Here is a 22,004-nt window from a genome sequence, read left to right on the forward strand (position 1 = left end):
GCAGGGAGACAGAACCTTTTTTCATGACCTTTGAAAGACTTCACTGATGAAAAATAAATAGCAATACTTGCCAAGACCCAAAGTGGAGACAGCTTTTCTCCTTTACTCCTGAAACTCACGATACTTATGATAGAAAAAAAAAGCTACTCAGCAGCTGTGTACATGCAGAGTGCCAAAGATAGTAAGAGCTGCAGATGAGGGAAAATCTGTGATGTAAACTTGTTAACTATTTTGCAGGCACTCCACGCTCCATGTATCCTTCCGATTTACCAGGAGAGGAGGAAAGGAAAAGGACAAGTATAGAGCACATGGGCCACCGGTGTATAGAAAGAGAACGAGACGCGTACATCAGGTGAATATATATTGCCTTACACATTTATTTCTCACTTTTTCCAACACCTCACCTTTCGCCTGTCTCAAATCTGGCTTTGCAGGGATAACAAGGAAAGAGTGGAATTTGCACACATTCATCCATCTAATAGTTGCCATGGTGACCTCACCTCTCATATCATGGTGCCAGGTGGCACTTCAATGCAGTCTGGCCAATTAGGAGACCCGGCTTCACATTCACACTCTGCTCACCACCACTGGATGCCACGCACAGGAAGTCCCTCCCTCTGGATGACGGGTCACTCGTATGGTTAGTAGTGTTTATTTTTAATTGAATTTTGCTCTGGAGCTCATTTATTAATCAATACATCTGTCGTGGATATGTTTTTAAAATAGTGTATCCTAAAATTATTCTTCTATAGGTATTGGCCACACAGCCCTGCATCAGAATCTCCCCCCTGGGTTTTCTGCAGCTATGCCTGCCCCTCTCCAGCCAGTTCTTCCCCTGCCTCAGGACCCTTCCACCCAACTGGTAGTGCTGCCCAGTGAGCCTGCCACTCATCCATCTACACACCTTGGTATACCATGCTGTTTTGTTCTTTTTGTCATTTTTGTTTCCTTCTATCCATATTCTCGATTTATTTGACCTGCTACACACGACCCATTTCTCAGATTTAGCACTCTTTTTTGTAAGGCACACTGGTACTCTCATGGGTTTCTACCTGAAGATTTTACATTGCCAGAAAAAGTATTCTTTAGTAAAGTGATTCCACTCAGAATTCAAGGTTATATTCAATGTTTCAATAAAACTGAGTGCAGACTAAATTACTTATGCTTGCCACCCAGGTAGCAAAGGATTCTGGCACAGATTTGGCATATATCTGGCACAGCAGGGGTTCGTCCTGCACTGGCATACAGCATGTGGGCCAAACGTGGCCCTGGTTTGGCAGAGGTGGCGCCGTCTTTAAGGCGGCACACAATACTTAGGGTCAGATGTTAAATGTAGTATTTGGCCCAGATGTTAATAATTGATATGTGGGCCATGTAAGTTTGGCCTATCTTGTCCAACATTTAAAATACATTTTTATTATTTTCAAACAAAGAAGAAAAGTTCTACCAATCAGGTCGCTTTGAGAAAAAGCACGCCTATAGCGTGCCTAAAGTGCAATGATTCATGGGTTTATCAATTTCATTGCAGTCGTGATACATCAACATATCTGCCCCAGTTCAGGCTCAGTTATGGGTTATTAAAGGGCCATGAAACCCCCCGTTTCAGCAGGATGTTTTCACACCTCTAGGTTGGAAAAAGTCAGGAAAGTGGGTGTGTCTAGCTTTGTTTGGGTGGGAGTGTCGGGGGAGGAGAAATGGGCGGGGTTTGAATAAAAATGGGCAGGGTTTGAATAAAAATGGGAGTTGCCATTTGGGCACGTGCTTCTGACCAAGTACAAACAAACAAACACACACGCAGGGGAGACAGATGTCGTATAAGAGAAAAAAGCATAGCGTTCTCTGTAACTCAGATACACTCAGGAGGTCAGAAAGCCGTGTGTGTGTGGACTATCCTGTCACAAAATGCGGCGAAAATTCAACACGACGGTCTGCAAAAGTTTGCTTAGTGTTCACGTGTTTACAGTCAGAGAGCAGCATTTACAGCGGACCTTTCAATATTGTAGAAATATTAACGTACTGTAAACTAAGTAACTTATAAATCATTTTGACTGTCTTTAAACACTGAAAGAGTACAGCTGACCATACCAACTGTAACTTTGCCATCTGAATGAACAAAGAAAGGGCGCTGATCGCATACACTTACCGAATCTGTAGAGAGGACAATCACCACATGCTGAAGCTGCGTCTTTTTTAAAGGAGACGAGCAGCAAATCTGGATCTTACCATAGATGAGAAATGCTCTTGAGTAAAAAATGTTCAAAACGAACGCATTTCTGCTGCGCGTCGCGTCTACAGATCCACGCGTGAGTCTAGCAGTGCTCACATAGAGAGAAAATGAAAACAAAACCTTCACATTATAAAAGCAACACTGGCGACCCGTATCTCCAACCAATTCTTACTCTTTTCCTACAATTTTTGGCAACACGACGTGTGTTGTCTCTCTGCCGTCTGAACACTGTTTCAGGTACAGTCTAAGAAAGCTAGCATGCATATTAATGAAGTTGCAGCACATTCATAATGGAGTGCGCTGATTAGTTTGAACCAAGCCATACTCATGAATGAATGCATCACACTGTAAGACGTAATAAGACACACTCTGGCACAGACGTCCAGTCTGCACGCTGGAATACACGCTATTATCTCATGGCCGTGACGCAGCTTCAAAAATTAGTTTCAAACCGGAAGTACGAATTTGCTCAAAATAACGCAAAAACAACCAATTTTCACTTTTTAGAGACATATATGTGTCCTAATAGTGTTTTTAGCAGTGTGGGACACATATACGACTGTCAACAGCTCAAAAAATGTGTTTTTTTTAACTTGGCTGAGACTTGGCCCAGATATGGTCCATGTTTGGCCCTTGTCTGGAAGCCAGACTTGGTCCAGTCATATACCGTAATTCACTGCGTCATGTGGGCCAAGCAAAAGCTGATTGTGTGAGCTAGAGCTGGGCCAGAGATATTTTGCTATGTGGGTGTAGTGTGGACACTTCTAAAACCTGATTTGATTTACATCACTATAGTTTTCATAATTGTTTGAAATTTAGTGGACTACTCTTCATGTGTGTACATGTCCCAGGGAATGAGGTACTGTTTACACTATTGTGCTTTCATTTTAAAATGAAATGTTTGAATGAAAATGTTAAGATGAAGAAGAAAACATGCAAGAGTAATGAAAAAAACTGTTTCCTGTCAACCACCTGCTCCACCCCCACATGGTCTGGGTTGGGATGCTGTCATCACCCCCCTTTAAGCCATTGCCATATGTGCTCTAAAAAACATTGAAACAAGAATACCTCCGAGCCTCATAAGTCTGCACATCCCTCAGCTCACAAACAGGCTGTGAAATTTAATTATCTCCATGACTTCGAAGGAATACTTCCTTCTGTGTTTCACAGGAATTCCGGCTATAAGGGGAAGTGCATCCACAAAATCCTTCCCCCGGGAAACATTAGTTAAGCTGGGTTAATGTTCCAGAGCAAAGGTCCGAGATGTGTCAAGGCACAGGGGGTAGTGTATGAGAGCTTAGACTGAACATGCAAGTTAATGATGCTATGTGAAATGGCAAGAGTAGAAAAACACATCAGACTTGCAGAAGCTAAGGCTGAAGATATGTCAACTGGCTTTCTGGGAACATTAGGAGAACATTAGGAGCTTATCCATGACATGGGAACAAAGAAGTCAACTTGACTACATGCTGTATCATGGGCCCACTGTGGTTATCAGAGATTGGAATTTTCTCGGGAGGGAATATAGCTTGTCAAATGCCAAACTCTTCAAGCTAATGTTTATTCTGATGGGAACTGCCTTTGTTATTTTCACTCTCATCTTAAAATGATTATTATTAAAAGTATGCATTATTTTTGAACTGAACATTTAGGTTGGACTTAGGTTGGAAAAAATGAGGGAGGAAGGCAGTAAGTGTGAGAAAGTGGTGATTGGGGAGAGCAAAGTGTGGATTATTTAGAAATTAATTTCGAGACGATCACATGCTTATGATTGAACACAGCTAGTACCTCATCAGCTCCATATATTGCACCAATCAGATGAATACTGGCACACTATAAATTACCAGAGCTCCCTACTCCAGTCCTCTTTATCTTGAAGAATCCCCCCTTCCACCCCTACTCCTCCCCTTCTCTGATAGGGCGCCACGGTGGCCCAGTGGTTAGTACTGTTGCCTCACAGCAAGAAGGCTGCTGGTTCGGCCCTCTCAGAGACGGTCAGTGTTTCTGTGCGTAGTTTGTATGTTCTCCCCGTGTTCACGTGGGTTTTCCCCGGGTTTTCCGATTTCCTCTCACCGTCTAAAGACATACACCATAAGCAAATTGACTACTTTAAAATAGCATCCTAAGGCAACTCAGTCAAATTTATCTCAGCAGGGGAGTTCTCAAGACCTGCTTGAGCTCAAAGTCTCTTGTCGTTCAAACAGGAGGGAGCCCCGGGCTCAAGGATATTCTGAGCTCAGGGCTCTCTCCCGGGACAGCATGCCAAATACGCTTTATTATCAATCAATCTTGAAAGTGCTAGTGAAAGTGCTAGTTCAGGGGTGGCCAACCCTGTTCCTGGAGAGCCACCATCCTGCAGAATGTTTGTTATGGGTAGCAACTGAAATCTGCAGGAAGGTGGCTCTCCAGGAACAGGGTTGGCCACCCCTGCGCTAGTTAATTGATATTTTTCACACATGTACCATCACATGCCATAATTGTAGTTTTGCTCAACTTGCTCAAAGTTTACAATTTATTTAAATTAAATACATCAATGAGGAGATATACAAGGCAGAGTCAAACTTCTTTATTCTGTGGAACAAAATTTGAACCCCTAAACCCTTGTCTGATGACCATGATTAATAATCAGTCTGTAATTGTAATTAGTTTTATTTAAAATCGTATTATACAGTTTCAGTTTAGGTTTCAATTTTGTACTCTTGACTTTTTTCACTGTTGAGAACCACAGTATTAATAGATTTAACTAAGGATAATACTTGTGGTGGAGGCTGTGTTTATATGAAATTTGGAGGGGTATTTCACGTATATGATTTGTCTTTGTGTAAGTAGTTTGGGTAGAAGCCATGCTCTCAATGTGAGACACATCTATTAACATTTGTTTTTTAACATGGCATTTAACATATCGCTTTCTCTTTATAGATGTGATGGAGCAGCCTGGTCTGTGGCCCCCAGTCTACAGGGCCCGCGGGGCACACTCCCACATGCAGCATCCTTCCGTGTATCCTCGCTCACAGTTTCTACGGCAACAGGAGCTTTATGCTCTGCAGCAACACCAGCAGCTGCAGCATCAGCAACACCCCAGCCATCACACACCACCACCTCAAACGCACAGAGCGGCAAACAATACAGAGCTACAGCAGAGAGACACAGCTGACCATAGCCAGGTACATACAAACATGTACATTAGATCATTTAGCACCGTGTAGCAGGGCTTTCAAATGATCTAATGCTTGACACCTGTTAATTAGTGAGGTTGCATTCTTCTTTGCGGACTAAAACTGTTTCATTGTGTGCAGAGAGTAAATCCACCCCCCCACCCCCCACCCCCCCAAAAAATCCATTTACAAAGAATTTCTTGCAAGACCCAGTTACAGTTCTAGACATACACAACCAAATGCAGTCTTCAATGAACGTGATTAAATTTAATTGCAGGCCAAAATCAATCGATCTGCTCCATTAGGGTCTAAATCAAAACATGGTTCAGCAAAACAGGGCTGGGAGATTGCAATTGCGTAGCCTGCATGACCAGCATGAATATTAAAAAATATGTATCTATTTCCTTAAATTAGTCAAACTGTCCAGATCTTATTAGGAGGGCCGAATGGTCTTTATGGATTTCTTTCTAATTCTGTCTATTTTCAAGGTGCAAAAGAAATCAGAAGAGCAGAGCATGGAGCTAGAAGACATCCTGTCTGATCCCAGGACCCCCAAACCCCCTAAGTGCTATGGCTATGGCCCATCCAGCCGTGTCTCCTCACCTGCGAGGGGCTCCACTGCCCACTTGTCACCCTGCTGCCAGTCCCCTTGTATGCGGCCTCACCCTAAAAGTACACCCTCTACACCCTGCCCTGCCCCAAGTCCAGTCGCTGTGACACCCTGCTCACCAGCCATCAGCCCATCCCCATCACAGCGACTCAAATCTGTGGAGTCCCAGGAAAAGAGGGTGGAAGGGCAGCCACCACAGGACTATCCTCAATCCATGGAGCCTGGTAAGCAGCTATTCCTCTTTACATATCAGTAGTAGGCTGTTTAAAATGCAGTGTATTAGCGTTGCCTGTCTTGTTGTCATGTCTAGAGTTTGGGTTGTTCACCCTAGGTTTGTGTTAAGGTGCCTGTTTCAAGTCACAGAAACATGAGCCACATGTTGTTTGCTATTCATGCTGAGCCCCTCATGCAGAAACAATCAGGGCTTTTTTTAGATTCTGTGGCTCTGTGTGGGAGGCTATATAGGCAAGAGCACGATTGACTAAGCTGCTGATAGATGCAGAAAATGGCTGCCAGCTCAGCTCCCCAATGCCAGCACATCAGTAATGATGGAGAAACATCTTGTCCAGACTCCCCCCGTCCCCCCGGCCTACACTCTCTTTATCATCATCAACACCTCACTAACTGTTACAGAGGATGTAGCAGTGTTAGAAAAAGAGCCCTGTTTTACCTCAGAATTACCCCATTAACAGCAGCACTTTTTGAAGTCAAAATAAGATCAAGGCATAGTGTCGCTGCCAAGTCGATTCAAATGTGTTTTCGTTCAGACTTCTGGTGCAAATATTATTAAATATGTCACCCTTAGAAAGGTTTCAAAGAAAAAAAGTAAGTGTTTTATTTCAGAGTTTTGTGTGTTATTGAAACCACTGAGCTTTGTTTGTGCTCACAGATTTGCCACCTGGATATACCTATCCAGAAATCAACATGGGATACAGGAATGGTCCCATGACTCAAGACGTACAGCTGACCGAGCCTGCTGATCTGCAGCCTGTTCGGTCTGAAGCTGTTGAACACACTTCTCCAACTCTTTCCAGTTTGGGAGAGGGCCTAGAATGTCATGCAATGGTGAGGCCACTCCAAGAGCCACAAGCGCCAACAATGGAAGTTGATGCCACGAGCCTGGTAGAGGAACAACACGAGGGTGTGTTTGTGCAAGGGGAAGATGTGGAGACAGTCATGGCCATGGGATGCTGTGAGCCTGTAGAGGCTAATCAGGAAAAGGAGCATGCAGAGATCATTTGTGTGCCTGATGAAGTTCAAGATTGTGAAGTAGGACAGTCACCTACTCTATCTTCCGAGGAAGTCATCCATGAAGAAGAACCAATTGCTAGCTTTGAAGAAAGAGTGGAAAAAGATATACCTCCTCAAGAGACTGAAGGCATTGAAACGGTAAATGATCTGGAACCTCCATTAACACAAAAACCATGTGCCTCTGATTGTTCACCCACAACCCAAGAAGAGGATGCAGTGATTGTTGAGGAAGATCAAGGGTCAAACTGTACAATGGTTGCACCATCAACATCGAATACCTGTTCCCAGAGTCTCACATCAAGCTACTGGAGTTTGGAGCTTCTGATTGCTGCAGCCTTCTGTGGTGACTGTCCTCCTCCCTCTCCACCCTCCTCCTACCAATCCCAAAAGTCTTGTGGTCCACTGAACTCCACATATCACGGCATGGAGTTGCTGAGTGAACTTGCTGATCTGGAACTGCAACGGTACCACCAAAGTTGCAGTAAAACTCAAGGTACTTTATAGGAAAAGTTTGCAATGAGATTTTCCTTATTCCTCCAAGACACTGGTTTTGCTTCAAGTGCCAGTTCTTTGTTTGTTTGTTTTTTGTAAAAAGCTACAAGAACTACACATCTACTCTAGAATATTTCCTCACTTTATAGTTTTTATTTTAGACAATGGGTAGTGGTTGAGTAATTCCTTTAACTAAAAGACCTACTTCCTTGTCTTGAGCTATAAAGTGCTATCTGATTGAAAATAAAACAAAAATCTTGATCATGTGATATCCTGTAGAGCAATGTGCATCTGAAGAACAATCTGATAATTAAAAAAAAACAAGACAAATTAGCCCTTCAAATTGGTTCTCGATGCAATATCTGTTTCCTGCTTTCAAGGCTATCAGTTAATTCATCAACATCCTGTTTCACATGGTAGATTACACAATATGAGAGATATAATGTATTCTTGTTGCATTTCGTTCTCCTCGTCAACAGAAGAAGATCAATGGATTTTTGACCTTCAGAGCCTTGCTACTTTGGCAGCAGCACGTGCCCTTGAATTGGGCTCGCAGGAGAGCGTCACCACAGATGAGAAGCAGTATCCTGCTCGAAGGACTCTCAACTTACGTAGAAAATGCAGCTGGACACCTCGCCATGAACCGGTAACAACATTTTCTTCATGACGTTTATAATGTGTTGTCAAATGTGCATTCGACTTGTATCACATTCCTTTAGTCATCGTTGTTTCAAATTTAAATTACACAAACAAAACTCGATAACAAAACAGAAGGACTACAACTAAAAGTATGTCCAGAGCTCCCTCTAAAACTGAAGCAACCAAAGGGCAACTTAAGAGAAGGTTTGTTTGATTTGGTTGCTCTAGGTATGTCCAGTGAAAGGTACCATGGACAGTATGGATGGACAAGAGTTGGAGATGCGTGTGAGGCTAGCAGAGCTGCAACAACGTTACAAAGAGAAGCAGAAAGAGCTTGCCAAGCTTCAGAGGAAGCATGATCACCAGTAAGACCCTTAAAAACGATCCACCGTCACATCCTTATTAAATAGTTTGACTCTTTAAAGTGAACTTTAAGTAAGATTCCATGTTATAAATACCTTTGAATAATGGTGTTTATTCTCCCTGCTGAAAAATCCAGCTTAAACCAGCCTAGGCTGGTTGGCTGGTTATAGCTGGTCGACCAGCCTGGTTTTAGAGGGGTTTTGGCCACTTCCAGGCTGGTTTCCAGCCATTTCCAGCCTGGTCGTAGCTGGTCAGGCTGGGAGATGACCAGATAAAACCAGCTTGACCAGCCTAGCCAAGCTGGGAGTTTAGCCAAAACCAGCTATATCCAGCTTAAACCAGGCTGGTCAAGCTGGTTTTAGCTGGATTTGGCTGGTCATTTTTCCAGCCTGACCAGCTAAGACCAAGGTTGGAAATGGCTGGAAACCAGCCTGAAAATGGCCAAAACCCCTTTAAAACCAGGCTGGTCAACTAGCTAAAACCAGCCAACCAGCCTAGGCTGGTTTAAGCTGGATTTTTCAGCAGGGCTTGTAATTGCACTCAGTGGAGCTGAAATTAGTTGACAGTTCACATTGAATCATGTTCAGCAAAAGCTAACAATGTTTTCTTTAGGAAAGAGGAGACTCCTCGAAGTCCCGCACGTCGAGGGCCTGGTAGGCCACGCAAACGGAAATCAGTGCCAGGTCTTGGCTCAGGAGCCCTTACTGAACCCCAGAAAAAAGTAAAGTGAGTAACTCCTGTTCCTCTGTCTTGTAATTCTCACACACACACACAGCAGATAAGCCTCCAATATCAGCAAAACCCAGCAGACGACTCCTCAAACCATAAACAGGAAGCGGGAGAACTCATCTGACCTCAGTGAGGAAGTCCAGTCACGCTTTATCTTCCCTAATCAGTACTGCGTCTGAATTGCATTACATGCATTTGGCAGAGCAGACTGCTTGGCTGTGTCTTCCTACTGTATCTCCTTGTAACTGAAAAAAGAAATGTGCATGAATCAGGCTTATAGACAATATCTGAAATCTGTGTACATACACTAGTGTGTGTGTTCCTGTCGATAAACTCGTCCTGTGTCTGCCAATCGTTGATGTGAATGGCATGGTTTTCCTGCAGCAGCCGGGGGGATTCAACAGGCCGTGGATGTAATTGGAGCGCTGCGAATTCTCCCCTAATCTATTTCATTGCCAGGAATGTGACAGATTCCTGTCGTTTAGCACTTGGGTCAGCGCAGGCCAGGAGATGAGGTCGTCACGTTGACACTCATTCTTACAATTAATTTGTGCATACATCTGGGTTTATAAAATTTATAATTATGAATATTACATGGGAACTGCTGTCTGTTTGAAGCCTTTTTAAGTGAGGTATGAATCTGTAAATACACACAGTTGAAGTCAAAATTTTTAGCCCTGCTGTGAAATTGTAATTCTTTTAGTTTGCAAGTGATTACATAATAATCATAATGCTTTTAATAACTCGTTTCTAACCACCCATTTCTTTGGTCTTTGTCCTGATGCCAGTACTTAAAGGTCCGGAGAAATTAAAAGAATGTTTTTTAGATGTTAGCATCAGTATGTTTGTCTTGATAAGCTAGTAAGCTAATTTGGTAAAAAAGAAAAATGACAAAATTCATGTTTAGAAGATCTAAACATATATATATATATATATATATATATATATATATATATATATATATATATATATATATATATATATATATATATAAACATGTAAACCTTGTAGTTTGTCACTTTCGTCTGAATGAATCAACGTTTTTCCATCACCTCATACTTCAGTTTCTCATCAAATCTTGACCAATTAAATGCTCTCTTGTATCTTACATGTCCTGCCCGCTTGAAGACGCTTTACATTTAATGCTCTTGCGCTCATCCACTTACACTTTCAGAGCTGTTATGGGACAAAACACTATCCACTTGTTAACCTGAAAAATCACATGTACATCAGTATTCACAGCCTTTGCTCAATACTTTGTTGATGCACCTTTGGCAGCAATTACAGCCTAAAGTCTTTTTGAATAAGATGCCCCAAGTTTGGCACTCCAGACTTTGGGAAATTTGTCCCATTCCTCTTTGCAGTACCTCTCAGGCTGGTTGATAGGGAAGCAACGGTGTACAGCCATTTTCAGATCTCTCCAGAGATGTTCAATACGATTTAGGTCTGGGCTCTGGCTGGGCCACTCAAGGACATTAACCAAGTTGTTGTGAAGCCACTCCATTGATATGTTGGTGGTTTGCTTTGGGTCATTTTCCTGCTGGAAGATGAACTGTCGCCCCAGTCAAGAGCAATCTGAAGCAGGTTTTTTTTTTATTGAGGATGTCTCTGTACATTGCTGAATTCATCTTTCCCTCTATCCTGACTATTCTTCAAGTTCCTGCTGCTGAAAAACATCCCCACAGCAAGATCTTGCCACCACCATGCTTCACTGTAGCGATGTTATTAGCCTGGTGATGAGCGGTAACAAAACGTAATGCCTGGCATTAACTCTAAAGAGTTCAATTTTAGTCTCATCAGACCAGAGATTTTAGTTTCTTATGGTCTGAGAGTCCTTCAGATGCCTTTTGGCAAATTCCAGACAGGGAGTGGCTTCCGTCTGGCCACTCTACCATACAGGCCTGATTGGTGGATTGCTGCACAGATGGTTGTCCTTCTGTAAAGTTCTATTCCTCTACTCAGAAGAATGCTGGAGCTCAGACAGAGTGACCGACGGGTTATTGATTATCTCCCTTACTAAGGCCCTGTAGAGTCTTCCACTTACAGATGATGGAGGCCACTGTGCTCATTGGTAATTCCAGAGCAGCAGACATTTTTCTGTAACCTTCCCCAGCCTTGTGCCTCGAGACAAACCTGTCTCGGAGGTCTACAGACAATTCCTTTTTCTTGATACTTGGTTTGTGCTTTGACATGCACTGTTAACCCTGGGACCTTATATAGACAGCTGTATGCCTTTACAAATCATGTCCAATCAACTGAATTTACCACAGGAGAACTCCAATTAAGCTGCTGAAACATCTCAAGAATGATCAGTGGAAACAGAATGTACCTGAGCTCAGTTTAGAGCTACACTCCAAAGGCTGTGAATACTGATGTACATCCCTGCAGAAAAATCCAGCTTAAACCAGCCTAGGCTGGTTGGTTGGTTTTAGCTGGTCGATCAGGCTGGTTTTAGAGGGGTTTTGGCCATTTCCAGGCTGGTTTCCAGCCATTTCCAGCCTGGTCTTAGCTGGTCAGGCTGGAAACTGACCAGCTAAAACCAGCTTGACCAGCCTGGTTTAAGCTGGACAAAGCTGGTTTTGGCTGGGCTCCCAGCCTGGCTAGGCTGGTCAAGCTAGTTTTAGCTGGTCATCTCCCAGCCTGACCAGCTAAGACCAGCCTGGAAATGGCCAAAACCCCTCTAAAACCAGCCTGGTCGACCAGCTAAAACCAGCCAACCAGCCTAGTGTAACGAGGAGACTGACACGGAGGGATCCATTATGTATTTATTAATCACAACTTCACTCAAACACACAATATGCACCTGGGTGCACACACACATCCACAGTAGTAGTAATGGTATCAAGAATGACGGTGAACAGACACAGAGTGAGTTACCAGGCATGAGTAGAGAGCAGTGGGCGTGAATCAGAGTCCGTGTATCAGGCTTGGGTCAAAGGCAGGCAGCGAGAATCAGAGTCCGTGTATCAGGCGTGGGTCGAGGGCAGGCAGAAGGCGAAGCAGAGTAAGAGACAGGCTGGAGTCGTACACAAGAGATCAGGCTGGATATAACGCTCAGTAATGCTGGCCGGGGCTGAACAAGACTTCGCACTGACTGAGTGTTTGAGTGCGGCTTATATGAGGTACGTGGGTCGTTAACAAGATTCAGATCAGGTGTATGCGCAATCAGTGTAGATGGATGATGTAATGCTAAAAGTCCGGAGATGGCGGCCTCTGCTGGCCAGCGAGGGGAATGACCGGGACCGAGTCGGTGACACCTAGGCTGGTTTAAGCTGTTTTTTTTCAAGTAGGTATGTGATTTTTTTTATTTTTAATAAATTTACAACAATTTCAAAAACTCTTTTTTTCACATTGTCATTATGGGGTATTGTGTGTAGAATTTTGAGGATATAAATTAATTTAATCCATTTTCGAATAAGGCTGTAAAAAAACTCACCAACAACAATTTATACTTCAGTTTGGCACTTAAAGAGTTAAATATTCATAGATCTACATGATGTGTGAAACTCATGCCGCTTAAAAACAAGCCATTTCTATCGAAAGTATAGTTAAATCTAATCTATTAACTATTGTACATTTAATACGTGATGAATTTCATATTACTTCGCATATCAACAATTTAGCTTAGCATGCTAGCTCTTCTGGAATCAGTTGTTTCTTCAATTGTGTGAATAGCTCCGTTTGTGTTGATGTGCAGAGTTACAAATCTGTCACATGCGAGCTCTGTGCAGACATCTGCCTATATAGACGGTAGCAAACAAGGCGTTTCAGTAGATTTGGAAACAGAGCGATGGGTATTTACTGAATATGGTTAGAATGAGCTATTGTACAACGTTTCGTAATGCCTGCTGGTCAGAGGATCTGTCAGGGTTTAGATCTCTCTCTCCAGAGGTCTGACGAGGGATATTGACACTCCAAACACCTCCTAAAAGTGTTTTCTCTCACTCGCTTTCTCATTGTGCTCCCTGCTGTCCCGTTGTCTTGTCACCTCCTCTCTGTTTCCGCCCGCCTGCCTTTGCCCTCATGCCAACCAGCCACCACAATGTGATTCCATATGACAGCAACACCCAGACGCACGGGCAGGCAGCCAGAGCCCCTCACCGAGGGCACTGTGTTTGTCTACTGTATATAAAAGAGGGCAGTGTGTCTAGTAGTATTTAACAGGCCAGCGGCCAGATCTGTATTGTGTTGAACATCACTGTATTGTCTGCTGTTGTGCTGAGGGCTGTGCTACAGCATATGAAGAGTTTGGTACCAAATGCTATGAATCCATTTAGATTAAATACAGTTTTTTTTTTCTTTTGCAAGAAAGGGATTAAATGAAAACCACTATAAAACCACTGAAAAAAAAAAATACAGAGTACCTTTAGTTTATATTAGATTAAACAGTGAAATCTACATTTTGATTTGCAAAGATTTATTATTCATTCATTCATTTTCTTGTCGGCTTAGTCCCTTAATTAATCCGGGGTCGCCACAGCGGAATGAACCGCCAACTTATCCAGCAAGTTTTTTTTTTTTACGCAGCGGATGCCCTTCCAGCCGCAACCCATCTGGGAAACATTCACACACACACTCATACACTACGGACAATTTAGCTTACCCAATTCACCTGTACCACATGTCTTTGGACTGTGGGGGAAACCAGAGCACCCGGAGGAAACCCACGCGAAGGCAGGGAGAACATGCAAACTCCACACAGAAACGCCAACTCAGCCGAGGTTCGAACCAGCGACCCAGCAACCTTCTTGCTGTGAGGCGAATGTGCTACCCACTGCGCCACTGCCTCGCCAAGATTTATTATGTAAATAATTATATTTTTTCTCCTGAAATGCAATAAATCCACATCATTTTTTTCTACAAACTGCTATAAATTTATTAAATCAATACAAAAGTTTTTTTTTCATATTGAAACTGTTAAAAACACATAAAATGTAAGTTGATCCTCATATGACAGCCTCTGAACTTGGTTAATACCATTCATTCATTTTCTTGTCGGCTTAGTCCCTTTATTAATCTGGGGTCGCGGAATGAACTGCCAACTTATCCAGCAAGTTTTTACGCAGCGGATGCCCTTCCAGCCGCAACCCATCTCTGGGAAATGCTTAATACCAATCTTACAGTATTATACAGGCACAAGACAAAAATAAAGTGGCTCATACTTTACATTCATTTAGTTAAACCAGTTAAACTCTGCGGACCTGGTACCGGGTCCGTGATGTCATCGACTTTCGCTTTAAAATTTAAAGGGCTAGCATTGCACCAAACCCCCTTAAGTGGTTTCGTTTAGATTTTTATATTTTATGCACATATGCATCACTTAGGTTTTTATACTACTATACAAAAGTTATTTACACTTAAATACACAGTATTTTGGATACCCGAGCTGGGTATTTTACATTGGTTCATTTTCATATTTTTCATATGACACATGTACAAGTTATAGCTCAAATGAAAGCTCTTGCCGGTGCTCATACAGTTCTAGCATTTTTTTACTGAATTATATTCACATAGCAAACAGTTGCTGAATGAATCGCGGTGTTTCCATGGCGCAGAAGTGAAAACTATACATTTATGATCACTAAGCAGCGCCAGATAGCACAGACAGCTGTCATCTCTTACCTTATGCTGTGCGCTTCAGGGCTGTTCTCCTCTGTTTTTGAGGTGATGTGCATAAGTAATCCTTTTATATGTCTGATGTGGTCCAAACACAGTGAATTATGTTTGATCAAACAAAAGAATAGTGAAATATGAAACAATGATCGGTCCCTGTGGCTTGTACAGCACCTCTCATCAGCTGGAATACAATAACTTTTGCATAGATTATGGTGGAGACATTTTTCTTTTTTTCCTATGATTACAGACATGTGCAGGAACCACCTAAATTAATTACAGCATGCTAGACACAGAACCTAAAAGGTACACTTTCAAATTTGAGTTTATAAAATAATTTACAAAAAGCTTTTATAGGTGTTTATTATGACACAGACAACATATACCGTTATTTTAAACACGTTCAACAGTGTTTTATGAAAATTCAAAGAGTTTTCTTTAAAATGATAGCAATTTTTTGCATTTACACCTCTGCATGTGGATTTGGGAAGCTTTAAATTTGGGTCGGCAAAATCCAGGCGGAAATCCTAAAATAACAGCAGAGTTTAACTGTTGTTTTAACAACAACATTAATGGTATTAATAAAAACACTGTTTTATCACTGTTATATATTACTGTGAAGTTGCAATCAAATATTTATATTTATTAATGTTTAACAGAGCTAAGACATAATATATTTTTCTCAGTCTAATTTTTTTTGTTTGACTTAATTCAATAATTCAGTGATTAACTCCTATACATTTAATTTGATTGTCCAATGACTTGCATAATTAACCTAACCCAATTAAACTTGTCTAGTTAAGCTATTTAATCAAGCTATTTAATTGCAATTAAATTGCAATTTGAGTACCAGCTAAATACTAGTATCTTTCAAAATATCTATTATAATATGAAGCACCGTCCATCACAGAATAGATAAAGAACTAAATAGTTATTAAACATTAGGTATTTTAACTAATTTGATTAAAATGTGTTTTGTTAAAAATATTTTGTTCAAAAAATTCCCAATCTAACAGTTTTTTGAAGAATTTAAAGATCTACTTACCGGCCACTTTATTAGGTATACCTGTCCAACCGCTTGTTAACGCAAACTTCTAAGGTGATTTAAGTGGCCTTGAATGTGGCAGGGTTGTTGATGCCAGACGGGTTGGTCAGAGTATATCAGAAACTGCTGATCCACTGGGATTTTCTCGCACAACCATCTCTAGGGTTTACAGAGCGAAAATGATTAGTGAGCGGCAGCTCTGTGGGCACAAATGCCTTGTTGAAGCCAGAGGTCAGAGGAGAATGGCCAGACTGGTTCCAGCTGATATAAAGGCAACAGTAACTCAAATAACCACTCGTTACAACCGAGATCTGCAAAAGAGCATCTCTTAATGCACAATACATCCAACCTTGAGGCAGATGAGCTACAGCAGCAGACAACCACACCGGGTGCCACTGCTATCAGCTAAGAACAGGAAACTGACACTACAATTCACACAGGCTCACCAAAATTGGACAATAGAAGATTATTAAAATGTTGCCTGCTCGGATAAGTCTTGATTTCTGCTGCGACATTCGGATGGTCGGGTCAGAATTTGGCATCAACAACATCAAAGCATGGATCCACCCTGCCTTGTATCAACAGTTCAGGCTGGTGTAATGGTGTGGGGGATATTTTCTTGGCTCACTTTGGGCCCATTAGTGCCAATTGAGCATCATGTCAATGCCACAACCTACATCAGTATTTGTTGCTGACCATGTCCATCCCTTTATGACCACAGTGTACCCATCTTCTGATGGCTACTTCAAGCAGGATAACGCGCCATGTCATAAAGCATGAATCATCTCAGACTGGTTTCTTGAACATTACAATGAGTTCACTGTACTCAAATGGCCTCCACAGTCACCAGATCTCAATCCAATAGAGCACTTTTGGGATGTGGGATGTGAACGGGAGATTCGCATCATGTATGTGCAGCTGACGAAGCTTGATGCTATCATGTCATTATGGACCAAAATCTCTGAGGAATATTTCCAATACCTTGTTGAATCTGTACCACGACAAATTAAGGCAATTCCGAAAGCAACAGGAGGTTTAACCCAGTACTAGTAATGTTGCACCTAATAAAGTGGCTGGAGTTTATCATATATATACATCATAGATGTGTGCAGGGTTCAACGCTAAAGATTTTTTATACTGGTCCGATCGGGCCAGTGGTTCAGATTTTTACTTGCCCTACCAAATTTTTACTGGCCCCACCAAAAAAAAAAAAGGGAAGTTAATAGCTATTTTTTGCCACATATTTTAAATAATCTAGATTTTCAATACTTCAAAACATGTTAATAAAAGTGTTTTCCAAACAAAAAGAGCAGGGTAAAATGTGGAGGTATTTTATTGTGGTTCGAAATTATTTAACAAAAGGTGGCTGACTTGTCAAACTGATGGCAAACCGTGCAAAACATCACTTTTAAAAAAAAATTTTATCAGTTTTTTTATTTATTTATTTGTTTGTCGCATTGTTCACACGTAAATGTCTGCTTCCAAGACGTTAGAAACAGACATTTTGTTTTAGCCTTATAATTTGATGTTGCTGCCATGTTGCTGTTTCTTCGCTGTACTGGCTTTTACCAGGTTACGGAAAAAAATAGCATGCTCAAAACATCAAATCAGACAAGAGGAACCAAAAAGCAATATGGTGTTAACGACATCACAGAGAAGGCAGTATTTGAAGACTAAGGCCCCGTTTACACTAGTGCGTTTTAGTTTAAAAACGCATAAGTTTTGCTACGGATACGCCATCCGTCCACACTACGCCGGAGTTCTCTAGCGCCGAAAACGGAGCTTTTTGAAAACGATGGAGAGGCCGTTTTCATTCTAAAACGCTGCTGCTCCGTCTCAGTGTGGATGGGGAAAGACGGAGACATCTGAAAACGGAGGCAGGGCTGCAAACGTTCGCCTATCTGATTGGGGCTTTTCCTCAATATTAAGTAGCCCACACACAGTTCAGTCTCGCATCCTCTTCTTGTAAGTTAAGACTTCGCAAGTTTGATCAAGGCTGCAGTCTCTTTTCTCAGTTTGATATGGAAAACATACCGAGGACACGCGTCAATCTTCAAAGGGAAAAGTGTACTTTATAACTTCATTCACATCACCCTGGCTACGTTGTTTCACTTTCTCAACAATAAAATGTAAACATGATTTAAGGAACTGCCTATTTTCTTTTTAATATTAGCAACTTAACAGACAGCAGAAATGTTGAGACGTCGTGCTGCATGAGCGTCATCTTCACTGTGAGGATATTTATAACAAAACGGAGCCTATAACAACTGCCTCCTTTCAATTTCAGTGAAAATACGAAACGCACCCTCTCTTTTGCTGAATATCAGTTTTAATAATCGATAATTATAAAAGTATAACATACAATAAGTTTATACATTGTAGGAAATAAAGGCAAGCGATCAGTCAATGTACCTGGATTAATCATTAACTTATCTTTGCGCTTAACCAAAATATGTTACCCGTGAACAAGTAACTTAATAGATTCCAATGACCAAAGTCAGGGAATTGGCCTATGTCGTTAGATAAAGACAACAAGATGAATGAAATATCACGTTTAGCAAATATAGTGAGATTAGATCCAGCGGGAGATGCGTGATGAGCAGTCCGACAAGCAGAGCTCTCATCTGGGTAGAAATGCTGGAGCGCTTGCCCGAGTGTGTGTGTGTGGTCACGTGATGTGCGTTTTCAGCGTTTTGGTGTGGACGGAGAGCAGTTCAGAAACGCTGGGTAAAACGCGAGTGTGGACGCGGATCGTTTTCATTCTACAACGCCGTTTTAAAACTAAAACGCACTAGTGTAAACGGGGCCTAAACTTAAAATGCACGCAATTGACAAATAGTCGCAGACCAATTAAATGTTGCAGTGGCAGCACTGTCCCAATCGGGCCAGTAATTATCCTGTCTACTGTCCCAAGCGTCTCTCACGCTGGCCCTGGGCCACCGGGCAGTCCTTATTGTTGAGCCCTGGTGTGTATGTGTATTTCAGTAGCTATGCTGGACGTATTAAAATCAGGTTTCAAGTTTGCTCATTTCACATTCTACCTAAAGCATATTATAATTTCTAAAGCATATAGCATTATTTGTACAGGCACTGATCATTTTTGACAGCACACGTCACCAAAATGATAACATAATTTCAAGCCTTTCATATATTCATATAGTTAGCTTAATGAGATGTCTGTAACCTTTATAGATATCCACAATCTGCTGCAAATGTCACCTCATCTACATATCAATAAACAATGCAAATCTGTCAAATACGCTCTGTGGTAAACAAACCGATGTTGGGAATTGCTCGTTAACTGGAATCAGATTTGGAACCTGGTTCAATTCCTTTTAATCCCCATGGCTAATTATGTTGTTTGGGTTTGTGGTGTGACAGTGTGTGTTGTCACTGCTGGTTCTGGACTCGTGGGTATCACACTGTGACACTGCATCACATAAAGAGATGCTATTAATAGACAGATCTGCTCCTTCGGTGTTTTGGTGCAGGTGACGCCATGCATGACATTGTCACTTGCTGCTTTCCATTTAGCCTCTTGTTTATTGGGGGCAGTGGGTCAGTAGGTAATAATTCATATCCTATGTGTGTGCGTTTTTGTCTGGCACTATGTCTCTGTGAATTCCTTACAGTGATGTTAAGTGTGTGTGTGTGCGTGACGGAGCTCTGTTTAATTAGCCGCCATGAGCTTGCTCCAAGAGGAGGGGCCGTGTCATGTTGTGTTTGTCAGTTCGCAGCGCTGTGGGGTCTCCCTCACGGGGAAAACACACACACACTCCACTGCGCCCTCTGTCCCCTTGCCTGTCAATCACACGCCAAACAAACACCAGCATATACACACTCTTATCCGTGACTGCACATATACACACACTAGTATCAACAAAAGCTGATGCACAGCACAGCCAGCATGATTCTATCCCGGAGGAAAGAATAGTCACGAGACATCTCTTTAATATCCCAAAACAGCAATGAGTTTAAATAGAGACCAAATTGAGACGCTGACATCCCAATAAACTGAGACCAGCTGAGATCTCTACGATACCCCAACCAGAGATTTGCCAAGATCTCAAGTCCAATATACCGCCAACTACTCTAGCATATGTTTTAAGCATCTGATGTCTTCTGGCCACAATCCAGCATTGAGAGTACACTAACTTGTGAATCCCATGTGCTGGGAAACGCCCATACACTTTTATCCCAACCAGAGATTTGCCGAGATTCCAAATCTAATAAGAACTCAATCATTTCTCATCAAATCCTCTTGATACAAAACGATATCTGCTATTACTTATACTCACTTTCCTTCAGCTAAGTCTCTGATTTATCAGGGGTCGCCACAGCGGAATGAACTGCCATTTACTCTAGCATATCTTTTAAGAAAGGAATGTCCTTCCAGCCACAACCCAGCACTGAGATTGCACTTGTGAACTTGTGAACCCCCATTGCTGGAAACACATACACCACAGCCATTTTAGTTTATCCAATTAATCTAAAGCGTATGCCTTTTAGAGTGTGGGGTAAGCCAGAGGACCCAGGGAAAACCCACGCAAACACAGGGAGAACATGCAAACTCATTGCAAAAATCAACACCACCCTATTACTTATACTATTTACATCAAAACTTAATGTTTGAAGAGTATATCGTCAAGCAGTTTGTTTGAGCATGCTCCTGTATAAGCAATATCACATGAGCAGCAGTGCGATATGGCTGTATATCGGCACTGGTGGGAGGTGTGTGTTGGCTCAAGGCCACAGGCCAACTACCCTAGTGTCCCTATGAGTGTGATATTTCGTTTATACTACCAAAATATTATGGTATAAATACAGCAATACAACATAGAAAAAAGAGAGATGGACTTAAGTCATGTACACAAAACGAAATGACGTGGCCCATCAAAACAAAAAAACGAGTATGAGGCGTTTCTTTAAAAATTACACTTTTACGCCTGTCGTTTGGCGTGTTGGTGTACACAATCACATTGGCGCCCTTCATTTAATCACGAGGTGTTAAACGTCTACGGAAAATGCTATATCTCTGTTGGCATCTTGTGGCAGAACGTCAACCGTCTTTGCTAAGCTCAGCACGACAGGCTGGCTTCTGATGCACTGAATCTCCAAAATTAAAAATATTTTAAAATAAGCACTATTCTTATAAATAAACTGCATAGTTGCAATCTATACAACTACATTCTCGCCTAAAAAAAACTCAAAGGTACATTATGTTGGCCAACAGCTGCAATATTTGATAAACTGTAGTGAGTTTATTGATATGCTGTCACTCGAGCGGAGTAATACACCAGAGTGAAGAGGCTGTACGAGTGCTGTTGTAGCAGAATATCACACGGCTATCAGCCAAGATACATATATATATATATATAATCATGATGAGATTTCTTGTTGAGGTGATATGTTGTCTCGTGAGTTGTAATATTAGGAGGTGAAATTAGCATTAAAAGTTTGAGACGGGATTGGATTTCTACCACAAATCGAGTGCTTTGCACACACCTAGCAACCCAGACTGGCCTCGGTGTTGCGCGTATCACTCGGTTGCTTGGGCGGGTGTGACGTTACTGTTTATTTCCACTGGAGTACAAAGGCTGCTAGCAGTTTTTGGAAGAAGTCAAAAGAACTGCCACTTTACTACCACTTTAGCTCTCAAATTATTTTCAACCTCCATGGTCTTCATCAACCTGAAATTTTTGAGAGCTAAAGCTGAAATGTTCCGATTTTCTTTTGACTTTTTCCATTGTGTTTGTTTTTGATCGAGTTTCTGACTTTGAGAATCTTAAATGTGCGCATATTTCTGTTTTTTGGCTGCTAGCAGTTGTCGATCAACTGCTAAACTGCACACTGCAGTTTTTGACCAACAGTTCTCCATAC

The 22,004-nt window shown here is 41.8% G+C and overlaps 1 protein-coding gene across 1 annotated transcript in view; it reads left to right on the forward strand.

The window, feature by feature from the left end:
* bahcc1a (BAH domain and coiled-coil containing 1a) overlaps nt 1–22,004 on the forward strand; it is a 144,597-nt gene that overhangs the window by 90,786 nt on the left and 31,807 nt on the right. The window contains exons 6-14 of the mRNA XM_087245247.1: nt 238–352; nt 435–640; nt 753–908; nt 5,147–5,391; nt 5,871–6,216; nt 6,882–7,736; nt 8,215–8,381; nt 8,603–8,739; nt 9,350–9,463. Coding sequence (XP_087101373.1) covers nt 238–352; nt 435–640; nt 753–908; nt 5,147–5,391; nt 5,871–6,216; nt 6,882–7,736; nt 8,215–8,381; nt 8,603–8,739; nt 9,350–9,463 — 2,341 coding nt within the window. The remainder of the gene's footprint in view (nt 1–237; nt 353–434; nt 641–752; nt 909–5,146; nt 5,392–5,870; nt 6,217–6,881; nt 7,737–8,214; nt 8,382–8,602; nt 8,740–9,349; nt 9,464–22,004) is intronic.

This window comes from Danio rerio, chromosome 3 (assembly GCF_052040795.2).
Source record: "Danio rerio strain M-AB ecotype USA chromosome 3, GRCz13ab, whole genome shotgun sequence".
NCBI classification, from domain to species: Eukaryota; Metazoa; Chordata; class Actinopteri; order Cypriniformes; family Danionidae; genus Danio; species Danio rerio.